The sequence below is a fragment of the Meles meles genome, chromosome 19, assembly GCF_922984935.1.
Source record: "Meles meles chromosome 19, mMelMel3.1 paternal haplotype, whole genome shotgun sequence".
Lineage (NCBI taxonomy): Eukaryota > Metazoa > Chordata > Mammalia > Carnivora > Mustelidae > Meles > Meles meles.
This window is the reverse complement of record NC_060084.1, coordinates 18,289,569-18,304,165: the sequence shown is the minus strand read 5'-3', so window position 1 is coordinate 18,304,165 and position 14,597 is coordinate 18,289,569. Positions and strand designations below refer to the sequence as shown.

The following is a 14,597-nucleotide window of genomic DNA, read 5'->3' as shown; positions in this document are numbered from 1 at the left end:
TTCTCCACTTGAAGGAGCAGGTGACCAGGGTCGGGTACATAAGCTGGAGCACACTAGGTGGGCAGGGCTGAAACTCAAAGCAGAAGGTGGGCTGGTGCTGCCCGTCACTCAAGGACCCATTCTCCCTTGAAAGTCCTGTATAAGGGGCAGATTATCACAACAGCAATCCCATTTTTCCTGTCCCTACTCTAGAAGAAAATAGTATTTTCCCAAGACATTTCTGGAGATAGCTAGAAAAGTAGTTTTAGAAAGGCACCACATGACAACTTTTTCTTTCCTCTAAGAGCCTCAAAATCAACAAAATCAACAAAACACCTTAGACTCAGTATGAGAACCTGCTTCTAAGCTGAACAACACAGGTGAGGCTCTTGTGAAGCTGCTCTTAGGAAGCCCAAGCGTTGAAAGTGCCCTCTGGTGGCCATGCACCCACATAATCGCTTAGCGTCTATAAAAGGAGGGGACTAGAAATGGGAGAATCTTCCTCACTTTGGGTGACTGGTAGATTTGTGGAAGGACTCTAAAAGATCAGGGTCGTGGGGAGTGCATTCTGGGAGCACTGAGTAATGGGAGGGAGGATCAGGGTGTGTGTGAAACTCCAGAAGAGAGTCTGTCATGCATTTATTTGAGAAATGCTTGTGTATCACCAGGACCAAAGATACTGTGCCTAGACTCAAGGAACTCTCAGCTTGGAGGAAAGCTGAGAAAAGATGAGAAAACCAACAATTTACATTACGGAGATTAAAAGCCAGCATCGTTTTTGAAGTTTCAGGAGCTCCAGGAACCCCAGAATTTCTTTGCACAGTGTTGGAAGGAAATGTAAGCTTTCTTCTCCCTCTTTGCTCAGCATTGCACATGACTTTAGCTTCTATGTCAAGCTCGCAGCCACCCTGAGGAGGGAAATTGGTGAAAGATGGGTTTCTGTATGAGGGAGTTAGTTAGCCTTGGGCAAAGAGAAATAAAAACGAGGTGCTAGGAAGGTAACAGAGAAACTGGAACAGTTTCTGCATCAGTGGGTGAGCAGGATTACTGAATTAAAATGAGATGATAATGATGATGATGGTAATAATAATAATAATAAATTATTATAATGTGGCAGTATTTGTAAGTGGAATAAAGAAAACGGTGACTGCACAGGAAGGACAGGACAGATGGGAGGATGATAGGTAGAGATATATACTGAGGCCACCTGCCCCTGTGCCTTGATTGTAGCCTTAAAGTGTATGAAGGTTGGAGCACCTGGGTGGTTCAGTCAGTTAAGTGCCTGCCTTCAGCTTGGATCATAATCTTGGGGTCCTGGGATCAAGCACCATCTTGGACTCTCTGCTCAGCAGGGAGTTGGCTTCTTGACTCTCCCTCTGATCTCTTATAATCTCTCTCTCTCTCTCAAATAAATAAATAAAATCTTAAGAAAAAAGTTTTGGAGGTTGAGGGAGTCAGGGAGATGAATCTAGAGCAGTAAACAAGAGCCAGAGAGTGAAGAGCTCTGTAAGCTGGACTGAGGAGTTTGATATCTCCCCTGGTTAAGAGAAAGATTTCAAGCAGGGACTGTGACTTGACTGATAGTCACACCAGTCAACCAGCAAGCCCTAAGACTCCATGCTCTGCTCTCTGTTCCCATTCTTCTTTCTTTCCCCTCCCCTAGTCCTAGTCCTCTCATCCCCAGGCCCTCTCCGTGATCTTTCAAACATGCAAATGAGTCCAATCCACTCTCCATCTTAAAATACTTAAGTGCTCCCCACTACTTATGGGACATCCAAATTCTCCTTGGCATTGAATGCAAGGTCCTTCACAATCAATAGAGGCAGCAGGATATACACCAAAAGCACAAGGGCCTTGAACTCAGACAGACTGGGCTTTGAATCTTGGTCACTTGAGAGCTGACATTTATTGCCCAGGCACTTTTTTTTTTTAAGATTTTATTTTTAAGTAATCTCTACACCCAACATGGGGCTCGAACTCACAACCTCAGGAACAAAAGTTGCACATTCTACTGACTGAGTCATCCAGACACTGCATCCAGAAATTTTTAAACTGAATCCTCCTAATGTCCCACCTCCCCCACATACCAAGTAGGCTCTGCTTTTATCACTCCCTTTTAGCAATGGGAAACAAGGCCCAAGAAGGGAACAAGTACTCAGTGCCCCCACATAAGTGGAGATGCTAGGAATGGAACCCAGAATTCCAGAACCATGCTCTTCACCATTGCTCTTAACAAGTTGCCTCCCATCTGTCACTTAACCTCTAGAAGCCTCAGACTCCTCACAGGCAAACTGGAGATAGGAAAATCTGGAAGGTATTATTGTAAGGATTAAAGGAAGTAATATAAATGTTAATTTCCTTCCTCTTAGGGGTCAGATCCCAAACTACCTTTCCAGCTTCATCTCCTACCATTCTTTCTGTCTGCATCCCATCATCAGTGATTCTAAACTCTGTAAAACTCCAAAGACTCTGTAATGTCTCCTCAACTTTGTATATGCAATTTCCTCTTCCCAGAACACTTCTCTCCTCCCTTCTCTGTCTGAAAAGCCTGGAGCCTCCCCTAGCTAGAATTGGTCATTCTCTTTTGTTCCCACAGACCCCTCCAAACTTCTCTTTCTGGGTTCCTAGCTTGGTTTCAGGCCTGTCCTTTCAGGCTTTGTGGGGGAACAGCTGGCTTGATGCATCCCCAGTTTCTAGTCTAGAACCTAATATGTAGTAAATGCTCAGAATTGATGTGTTAAATGAAACAATATGTGTAAATGGAGAGAGAGAAAACTGAGTCCTCTGGAAAGAAGAGCAAAATGAAACATGAGGGAGCCCAAAATGAGCTGGCCGAGGAGGAGACTGCATTCACAAAAAACTGAGAAAGATGCCAAGGAAGAGCCAACAAAGGATTACAGTGGGCAGAGCCCAGAGAGTTCAGAGAGTAGGGAATGCAGTGATTCCAACTTGGGACCTAGAGTCCAGAGGGAAGATCTAGAAGGGAGAGGGACAGGACATGAAGAAGGAGAGGGAGACAGGAGGACAAGACAAAAGATCTCAACTTGGGTCTGATTGGTGATGGATCAAAAGATGTCACGTGAGGGTGCCTGGATGGCTCAGTGGGTTAAGCCTCTGCCTTCGGCTCAGGTCATGATCTCAGGGTCCTGGGATCAAGACTTGCATTGGGCTCTCTGCTCAGCAGGGAGCCTGCTTCCCTCTCTCTCTCTTTGCCTGCTTTCTGCCTACTTGGGATCTCTGTCAAATAAATAAATAAAAATCTTAAAAAAAAAAAAAAGATCTCGGGTGAAGTAGAAAGAAAAGAGAGTAAAACTAGGGAGAGCCTACAAGAAACAGCAGACCATTTGAAACCCATGCTAAGCTCACTGCATCAGAAGAACTTGAACCTGCCATTATTTCACTTGCAGATTCAAATCCTGAAATTCTGTCCCAGTGGACGAAACAACAGTGCCCTTGAACAACTCTAAATTGGCCATTGTGGAAAGGATGTGTTGCAGGAGGAAATCCCTGTCTGGGAAAACAACCCGGAGGATGGGCCGGGACTCCCTTTTCAGAGGTGCTGTTTGATATCCAGGTATACCCTGTGGGGTGGGTGGGTAGGACAGTCTAACCAGCTTGAGAGATATACTAGCTGAGAGGAGAATGATCTATTTTGTAGAAATGAAATCTCCATTTCTTGCTACTTCTACAAATGTAACGTGTGAGCTGTACCATTCTCTCCAAGAAAGGTATGTTTTGTTTTGCTTTATTTTCATATTTTATCTATTTATTTGTTAGAGAGAGAGAGAGAGCACAAACAGGGGGAACAGCAGGCAGAGGGAGAAGCAGGCTCCGGCTAAGCAAGGAGCCCGACTGAGAATCTGGGATCACAACCCGAGCTGAAGGCAGACACTTAACTGAATGAGCCACTCAGGCGTCCCCAAGAAAGAAGGTATGTTTGACAGATCTTAAAAAAGAAAAACACACAAATCCCAAAAGATCACAATTCCTGCCAGTCAAGTCATGCTGCATGCACTGGGCCCAGAAACCTTAATTAGGTTGTTTTCTAAAACTCTCTCAGTCAATCCTTGCTCTGACTTCTAGAAACACAAAGCATTCTACTCATGGGAAGCCATTTAGGGGCTATATGAATCAGAAGAACACATTCCCTAACTCCCTCACTTTGCTTTATTGTTCTCAATAACACCTACTTATTTATTTACCATCTGTTAGTCTCCCCTAGTAGGTAAAATTTCCAAAACCATGAGGATCTTCTTGCCTGTTCTGTTCTCTGCTATATTTGCAGCAGCCATAATGGTTCATGGGATCTCAATTCATTGTTTTTTTAAAGATTTTATTTATTTATTTGACAGACAGAGATCACAAGTAGGCAGAGAGGCAGGCAGAGAGAGAGGAGGAAGCAGGCTCCCTGCTGAGCAGAGACCCCGATGTGGGGCTCGATCCCAGAGCTGAAGGCAGAGGCTTTAATCCACTGAGCCACCCAGGCACCCCTCAATTCATTTTTTTAAACGATTTTATTATTTATTTAATAGAGAGAGCAAGGGAGCAAACATGATTCGGGGGGAGGGGCAGAAGCAGACTCCCTGCTGAGCTGGGAGCCCAATGTGGAAGTGGATCCCAGGACTCTGAGATCATGACCTGAGCTGTAGACAGATGCTCAACCAACTGAGCCACCCAGGCACACCTCAGTACATTTTCATAGAATGAAAGAGGTAATGAATCAGTGAAGAGCATTTCAGAGAGCCTAGCTTCCAGCTGTCCTTTGGCTTCATTGACTGAAGTTGCCACAGAGTATATGGCTGCTCTCTATGGCGTTCAATTCCACTTCTGCCTGAATACTACTTCTATGAATTTTACTATTCACATGCAATGACCCATAAAGTTATTAGAGGGAGAATTTCTTTCCTTTTTTTTTTTAAAGATTTTATTTATTTATTTTGACAGAAAGATCACAAGTAGGCAGAGAGGCAGACAGAGAGAGAGAGAGGTAAGCAGGCTCCCTGCTGAGCAGAGAGCCCGATGTGGGGCTCGATCCCAGGACCCTCGAGATCATGACCTGAGCCAAAGGCAGAGGCTTAACCCACTGAGCCACCCAGGCGCCCTGAGGGAGAATTTCTTTAGGGAAATATAGAGTGTATGTGTGTAGGTATGACCACCACAAGATGGCTCACGAATGTACTACTGGCAGAGCTCAGGGACTTAATGGAGGTTTTCCAAAGCAGAATCAGTGCTCAGAGATGTCTAATGCTCTGATGTGGGCTGCTGGAAGGAGCTTGGAGGAGCTCACAAATCTCCAGCTACCTTATAAAAACAAGGAAGGCCAGCACCAATGTGAAACTCAAAGGAAGCAAGGCTAGTAGAACAAGAGGATGTGCAGAAGAGCTGCTATCAGCCAAAGGAGCCAAATAAGAGACAACTATCAATATCTCAAACCCGCCTCTCCCACGACTACCTCCCGTTCCCTGACCCCGCAGAAGTAGATTCAACCTTCATAGGTCATCTTGGGTACATCATTCAATGCTCTCTCAGTGGATGCTTATTAAACACCTGTTACAGGCTGGGTGCTGTGAGAGGCTGGGAATGCAAATATGAAAAGAATACAGGTTAGTGAAGGAGGAAGATACACGAATACCTGAGCCAAACAGAATAGCACTGATAGGTGACAGGAATTAACTCAGGGCAGAGAAACAAAACGCTGCCTGGAAATGTCAGGCTAGGCTTCCCTTGGAACACATGGAGGGGGATCATTCTAGGAAGAAGAAATTGCAAGTTAAAAGGTGTGAGGAGAAGTCATTTTGGGTGCTTAGGGACATGGTTGAACTTCAAAGTATGTGTGTGGGTGAGTACCCATGCATGCACGTGGCTGTGTATGTGCTGGGACAGGACAGGGCATGCAGATGCCACGTCAAGTTGTCCACTTACCCATACATCAGCAGACAAGCTATGCTGTTGGGATGAGTATCTACTGTTGATGTAATCTTGCTTTCCAGGATTACAGTGGTAATCTGTCTTCACATCATGAGTAACAGGAAATGTGAGACCTGTTACTTGTCTGTTTTCATAAAAGCATCATTTGTGTGATCAACATAAGAACTCCCTGGCTCCCTCGAGCACAAGGAATGCAGGTGTATTTGGGTTGCTTGCTGGTAGCAGAATGCTCATAGGCAGAATGATTTGAGTTTCTAAACTTAGAAGTCCCCAGAAGGCAATGAAAAAGGAAACACAAGTAGCATGCACTGTCATACTAAGTCCTCAGTGGGCTTCAAGGGGACAAGTTAAAGGGAATCTCTAGTCTGCCAAAAACCTTGAACCCATGTGGGGGACTCTGCAGAGAAATTTCACACTGCAGTAGCAGCTGACTCTCAACCAGGCTGATGACTTGTGAGAGGCCGGAAGCAGCTTACATTTATTTAGGCAAAGGGGACTTCCCAAATCACATAGAAAGCTCCAGGATACACTGTAACGTTAATGTACAGACCTGGAATGACTATTCTGTATTTTCTCTATGAACATCCAGGCTCATGGATTTACATAGCAGATTTGATGACTCCCAAATTTACACCTCCAGATCAGATTGCTCCCATGAATTCCAGATCTTGTACATCCTGCCACCTTCTCACCATTGCCACTTAGATTTTTTAATAAATACCCTTTTCTTGCCTCTCAAATTTAACACATTCAAATCCTAACTCCTGATTTCTCCCCCTAAACCTGCACATCCCTGGGAATCCACCATTCACTTACTGCTTAGGATACAAAGGAGTTAATCCATTCTCTCTTCCCCTACCAACAACTCACACCAATAATTCATTAGCAAACCCTGTCAGTCCTCTCACAGAGACACATCCAGAATTTGGACTCTTCTAACTCCACTATTACCACCTTAGGCCAAACAACCACTGTATTTTATCTGGATGCTACAGGAGCCTCCTAACTGGTCTTGCTTTTCTTGTGACCTACTAGAGTGTAGGCCAGGGGTTGACATATTGTGGGGCTTGAACTCATGACCCTGAGATCAAAACGTGAGCAGAAATCAAGAGTTGGGTGCCTCACACATTGAGCCACCCAGGTGCCCTGGCAAACTTTTTTTGTGAAAGTTCAGATAGCAAATATTTTAGGCTTTGAGAATATGGTCCCTGTTGCAACTGTTCAACTCTATTAAAGCTCAAGAGCAGCTATCCACAATATATAAACAAGTGAGCATGACTGTGTTAAAATAAAACTTAACGGGCACTGAAATTTGAACTTCAGATAATATTCATGCACCATAAAATATTTTTCTTTTGGTTTTTGTTTGACCATATAAAAACGTAAAAACCATTATTAGCTAACATGGTGTACAAAAAAGGTAGTGGGCTGGATTTTATCCATAGGGTATAGTTTGATGACTCCTGGTCTAATATTAAGATAGAAGTCAATGTTTTTTTATAGTTTTATTGAAATATATTTAATGTGAAATGCATTCTTATTATATATAATATGAATGATAAAATCTCCAATTTAAGTTGTACAGTTCACTGGTTTTTAGTATGTTCACAGAGCTGGGCAGCCATCATCACAATCTATTTAAACATCCTTAAAAGTAACTTTGTACCCATTTACAGTCATTGCCAATCCTCCTCACCTTATCCTTCCCCCACTGTACCTCAGCTCTAGGCAACAACTAATCTACTTTCTGTCTCTATAACTTTGCCTACTATGCACATTTTATATAAATTAAATCATACACAATATGGCCTCTGTGTCTGACTTCTTACTCTTAGCATAATGTTTAAAGCTTATCCTTGTTGTTACATGTATCAGTACTGCATTCCTTTTTACTGACAAAAATATTCCATTGTATGGATATACATTTGTTTGTTATTTAACAACTGATAAAACATAAGGATTGTCTCTACTTCTTGGCTACTATGAATAAAGCTGCTTTGAACATTTGTTTACAAGTTTTTGTGTGGACTTAAGTTTTAATTTTTCTTGGGTATAGACTTAGAAGTGGAATTAATTGGGTTGCATGATAACTCTAATTTTTTGAGGAATGTCCAGACTGTTTTCCAAAGAAGCTGTATGTATATACTGAAATGCAATCTTCTGGATCTGAGATGTGTTATAATATGTGTAAAACACAGCTCAGATTTTGAAGACTTTGTACAAAAATGTAAAATATATCAGTTTTAAAATACTGATCACATGCTGTAAAGATAGCACTTTAAATATGTGGCATTAGAGAAAATATTAAAATTAATGTCACTTTTTAATTTTTAAAAAATATGGCTACTAGAAAGTTTAAAATTACTTGTGCCTCACATTTTGTTTTTGTTGGTTCATTCCATGTTTTCCTTAAAGCCCACAGGAATAATGCCTGGTACCCAAAATGTTTTTAATTAATACTGGCTGAATGCATTAAGTTGGACTGCCTGAGAATAGTCTTTAGACTAATAATTGGAAAACTCCCATTTTCTCCAAGGAAAGCATTCATACATTTATGCAAGAACCTGAGTTTTGGACAGGCCTTAGCAGTGGAGAAAGTGATGGAAATGGGTGAGGCTGTTGATTTGCTTGAGATGGCTATTGATTCTCCAGCTGTATTTATACTCTGCTTCAAAGAATAAACATCACTTCAATTAGACCAGCTTAAGTGTTTATTTCTTTGAAAACACTATTTCCAAAACACAAGCACTAGTTTTACTGTATCTTTAGGGAGGCAGATCCACGTGATTCTTCAAATACTTCTACTGCTCACACAACTTGGAACTTTGGAATTGGACCCACTCATTGGCCTGTGAGTTGCGACCTCCTGTTCTGAAGTTGCTTCCCATATAGATTTTGTTTCAGTTTGGAAAGTGAGGATAGGAAAGGAATTAAAGGGCTTTATAAACTGTTTGTATAACGGGCTTGTGTTCTTTAAAATAGTTCTTCAAAAAATTGCCTTGATCTCTTTGATTTTCTGTAATGAACATGTGACTCCTTCCTTTTCCCCACAGAATCAGTGCTTTGGCATAGAGTCATCAGCAATCTTGATATACCAGGGAATGTAAGTACTTTTGAAGCCACTTGTAATTATTCTAGCACTCCATTGCAGAGGTAGTGGAAAAAATCTTTATTTCAGGTGGGTAGCCTTAAAAAAATAAAAAGAAAAGACCACTACAACAACTTGTGTTGACACATGTTAAGGGTTTTTTTTTAGGGTTTTGATTTCCAAATATATAATAACTTTTAAGAAAAAACATTAAGTTATTTAGTAAGGAATACCTACAAAAACACTCAGTGTGAAATGTTCTCATTCCTCTATGACCCAGATACGCACGATCTACCTCAATTTTCTTCTAAGAGTTGTTGGGGAGGCACAGCTGGTAGTGCCCTGAGCTGAACTGTGACTTATCGGGTCAGTGCTTACGGAGATGGATCCCATAAACAACACTTTGTCCAGACAGTGGGATTAGTATGGAGCATGGCCAATAGTCCTTTCCAGTCATAATATTTAGCTTTTCTAGGTTAAAAGGAAAATCATTGCCCAAAACCTAAGAATAAACTACTTAAGATAAGCTATAGAAATGGTTTCTGTAGTCTGGAGAAAAATTAAGATTCAAGAAGAATGTTAAAATACGATTTCCAAGAGTCAAGGAACCAACTCCGCAGCTGGTTAAGTCCCATCCTGGAAATGTGGTGGCTACTGGTAGAGGTAAGGCACAGTCAGGATGAAATCGTTTATTCCGTTTATTTATTGCTTTAACTCATTCATCATACTTCCCCATTAAGAGGGTCATCTCAGCAACCAATACATGAAAGGATCCAACACTTAGTGATTGATATAAGTCTTATGTTTCTGATCACTCTGAGAAGACAAGAGTATCTTACCTGCAACAAAGGCATCAGCTGCAAACCCAGTGCTTGCTCATAGAGTAAGTTCAGTTCTGCACAACTGGAGAAGGAGAGTTTGGAAGTGTAGAGATAATAATGCACATGCCTAAATGTGGAACCATCTCTGTCGATGAATAGCCTCTGGCTTTCCAAAGAGGTCAAGGCTGAAGCCTCTTTCCATAGCAGGGAGTCTGGAAACTGAGCAAGTTTGCTTCTGGGAACTGAGAAATGCCAGCCCCCAACGTTGAAATGAAACAAATCCTCTGCTGATTCATGAGGCATGCCAGGCTCCTCCTAAAAGAAGAATGAAAACAAAGCTATGCAAGAAAAAGAAATAAAAAGCATCCATATTGGCAAGGAAGAAGTGAGACTATTTGTAGATGAAACCCCAAGGAATTCACTAGGAAATTATTAGGAATGAGTTCAACAAGGGTGAAAGAGATATATCAATTGTATTTTTATTTTTAAATTTTATTTATGTATTTATTTGAGAGGGAGAGAGAGTGTGTGTGTGCAAGAGTTGGGGGAGTGGGCAGAGGCAGAGGGAGAGAGAGGATCTCAAGTAACCTCCACATCCAGCATGAGCCTATTGAGGGGCCTGATCTTACAACCCTGAGATCATGAACTGAGCTAAAATCAAGAGTCAGATGCTTAACTGACTGAGCCACCCAGGTGCCCCTCATCTGGATTTTAATACACTAGCAATGAACAATCCAAAAATGAGATTAAGAAAACAATTCTATTCCAACAGTATCAGAAAGAACAAAATATTTAGGAATAAATTTAATAAAAGAAAGGTAATACTTGTACTCTGAAAAGTTCAAAACATAGTGTAAAGTGGTACAGCTACTCTGGGAAACAGTTTAGTGGTTCATCAAAATGTAGTTACTAAATGGCCCAGCAATTCCACTTCTAGTTATAAATTCAAGAGAAATGATACCTATGTCCACACAAAAACTTGCAGATGAATGTTCATAGAAGCATTATTCATAACAGCCAAACATTAGAAACGTTAGAAACAAACTAATGTTGATCAACTGCTGAATAAATGAAATGTAGTGTATCCATACAATGGAGTATTATTTGTCAATAAAAAGGGAGTACTGCTACATGCTACAACTCAGATGAACACTGAAACATTATGCTAAGTGAAAAAAGCCAGACACAAAAGACCACATATTACATGATTCCATCCATGTGTAATGTGCAGAACAGGCAAATTTCTAGAATAGATTAGTGGTGGCTTAGGGCTAGAGAGGCTGTGGGTAAATGGGCAGTGACTAATAACAGGTATGGAATTTCTTCTTCAGATAATGCAAATGTTGTAAAATTGTGATACTAGTTGCACACTTTGTGAATATACTAAAAACCACTGAACTGTATCACTTTCAATGATAAATTGTAGTATGGGAATTATTTCTTAATAAAGCCATTTAAAACAGTTATGAGGCCCTACATTGGGCTTCACACTCAGCATGGAATCTGCTTGGGATCCTTTCATTCCTCCTCCCCCTCTGCCCCTCTCTGTGCTCTTTCTCTCGCTCTCTCAAATACGTGCATACATACATACATACATACATAAAATCTTTAAAAAAAAAAGAGAGAGAGCGAGAGTTATGAGGAGGCACTTCCTACCCCTCTGAGTGCATGCAGAGCTTTCTTGGGATCATATCTGCAAAGACGTTACATTATTGAGGCCATAGCAGAATACCTGAATGTTGTGGTTTCCTTTTTGTATATACAAAGGCAGCAAAGATCATTAACCTTCCTCAGCTCATTGTTAAAAGGTCAAGCTTATCTATTCATGTAAGTCCACTATTTTGCTTCAAGATAACCTAGCTTATTGCTGGTGCAGCCATTCTGGAAAACAGCATGGAGGTTCCTCAAAAAGTTGAAAATAGAACTTCCCTATTACCCAGCAACTGCACTACTGGGTGTTTATGCTAAAGATACAAATGTAATGTTTATAGCAACAATGTCCACAATAGCCAAACTATGGAAAGAGCCTAGATGTCCATCAACAGATGAATGAATAAAAAAGATGTGGTATATATCTACAATGGAATATTATGCAGCCATCAAAAAATGAAATATTGCCATTTGCAACGATGTGGATGAAACTAGAGGGTATTAAGCTAAGTGAAATAAGTCAATCAGAGAAAGAATTATCATATGATGTCACTGATATGAGGAATTTGAGAAACTAAACAGGATCATAGGGGAAAGGAGAGAAAAATGAAACAAGATGAAAGCAGAGAGGTAGACAACCACAAGAGACTCTTAATCTCATGAAACAAACTGAGGGTTGCTGGAGGGGAGGGGGGTGGGAGGGATGGGGTGGCTGGTTGATGGACATTGGGGAGGGTATGTGCTATGGTGAGGGCTATGAATTGTCTAAGACTGATGAATCACAGACCTGTACCCCTGAAACAAATAATACATTATATGTTAATAAAAAAAGAATTTAGAAAAGGTGACTTGGGCGCCTGCGTGGCTCAGTGGGTTAAAGCCTCTGCCTTTGGCTCGGGTCGTGATCTCAGGGTCCCGGGATCGAGCCCCATGTTGGGCTCTCTGCTCCGCGGGGAGCCTGCTTCCCCCACCCCCCCGCCTGCCTCTCTGCCTACTTGTGATCTCTCTCTGTGTGTCAAATAAATAAATTAAATCTTAAAAAAAAAAAGATGACTTAGCTTATCAACACTATAAAAAAGTAGAATATACGAACATACAAACCATCTGTATCAGATTTTAAAATAAACACTCAAGGACCACTACTCTTGTAAACAAAATTTAAAAGGTGGTAAATAGCATAAAAATTGCACCTTAAGAAGAACCATTAAATAATTTTGAATTCTAAGTAAAAATTATGCATGCTGAAGCAATTGGGATGCAATGTACTGATGTTTATAACATTTTGAAATGCATCAGAAAACCAATATGCATTGGTAAAGGGATGGAAAGATGGACATGTGATAAATACAGCAAGATGTTCACTGTAGAATGCAGGCAGTGGGTATATAGTTCTTTCACCCTCTCTGAATCTTTCAAAATTTGCATTAAAATGTTGGTGTGGAGGGGGGGAAGAGTGTGAAAGAGGTGGTTGCTAAAGAGAGGAAAGGACTACTTCTCCAACAAAACCTGCATCTTCTATTTTGACAGCCGAGGAAGGAAAATAAATGCATACAACAAAGAAGTGGATGGAGTTCATTTCTCTTAAAATAACCTGGTCTATATTCAGATGTAAAGAAGGGCAATTATATATGCCACATTTGAGGCTAGAAGAGTTAAAGGGGTCATGAGAAAGATTACAGATTTTTAAATGGTGTCATGATTGACAGAAACTCAGGGAGAAAAGCCAATCTAATGAACTAATCTAGGCTTTTGAATCCTGGCCCTCTTTAAAAATGGCTACAGCTGAGCATGACAAGCTGATGGTAAATAAGGGTCCCACCTGGACCAGAAAGCATAAATATGCAAGGACTCTTGATTTTGCTTTCTGTTTTTCTTAAAGGTGATTAGCTGGTTGACAGCTCAGTGTTAAGTGCTCCTACTATGCAGATTTTGGCTGCCAAAGAAAACCCACTCCTGGAAGGTGAGTCACAGCTCTGTTCTCAGTCCTCTTTTCTTATTAAGGACAGGCTTTGACAAGAATGTCTTGGCTCAAGAGTTTGCCTCTTTCATACACATACATGACCCATCCACAGGCGGGCTCTCAAGAGATGCCTGCTGGAATGAGGGTAGGGATTATGGATGTGGCTGCTCTTTCTAGAGTTCTCTTTCCAAAGACTGCACAGGAGTTTGCTAGTATAGAAGTATCCCAGCCTGGGGAGAGCCTTCGGTCAGAGGCAAGCTTGGGGACCTAGAGCACTTGAAGGACAAGAGGCTTCTTGCCAAACTGACTATAGGAAATGGGGTAGGGTAGTCCTAGCAATAATCATCTCCAGCCCATACTCAATTCCAAAGAGTATTTCTCCTTTCCGCACTGCTCCTCCCTCCCAAAGGAGCACTTCCAAATCAATTTCTAGAGCTAGAACCACCTCATGATCTAAAGACAGGACTTCAACTCCTCCGAGCCAAGTTCACCAACGGTCCGATCTGGGGCTCCCTCCCTATCATGCCTCAGAGAGCTGCCCCCGCCCACCCCCTACCCCACTCCTTCAGATCTGGACACCTCCCTACCACTCCCCCGCTGGCCACCGCCTCGTCTCAGAGTCAACAGCTCCAAACGCTGAGACATCAAGAACTTCACCTCGTTAAGAGGCATACCCTCCACCTCTCAGACCTGAAGTCCCCCAGAACCTCAAACTAGAACACATCATCCTTCAAAACAGGCGCATTCTTCCAACCCCACAGAGCCAGACCCCAAACCCTTCAAAGCTGGGGCCCTATCCCATCCCGTGTCCCAGAGCCAGGTCCCTAACCCTTGGCCACATCGCCTTCCCATTCGCCGCTTTGGTGTTTTTGGCGCCCCCGCCAGGGCGGGATCCATACCATAGCCGGGACTCTTGAGGCAGGAGGGCAGGCGCGCGATCACCGCCCTAACCGCCCGGGGTGATCGGCGGCACGCGGGGGCGGGGGGCGGGGCCTGTGGCGGGGGGCGGGACCTGGCGTGCGCTAGCCTGTCTCGTGGACCGAGACAGGTGAGGGGCGGGCCGGGATGGCGGAGCAGTGGGATCTGGACGAGGAAGGCATCCGCCGCCTGGGGGCGCTGAGTCTGGAGCAGCCCGGTAGGGCCAGGACCGGAGGACCTGGGCGGGGAGCGT

General features: G+C 42.4%; 1 protein-coding gene across 1 annotated transcript in view; it reads right to left on the bottom strand.

Moving 5' to 3' along the window:
• KCTD19 (potassium channel tetramerization domain containing 19) overlaps positions 1–14,267 on the bottom strand; it is a 28,268-nt gene extending 14,001 nt beyond the window's left edge. The window contains exons 1-2 of the mRNA XM_045986951.1: positions 14,256–14,267; positions 9,835–10,131 (exon numbers count right to left, since the gene is read on the bottom strand). Of these exons, the coding sequence (XP_045842907.1) occupies positions 9,835–10,131; positions 14,256–14,267 (309 nt within the window). The remainder of the gene's footprint in view (positions 1–9,834; positions 10,132–14,255) is intronic.
• Between the last annotated feature and the right edge of the window lie 330 nt (positions 14,268–14,597).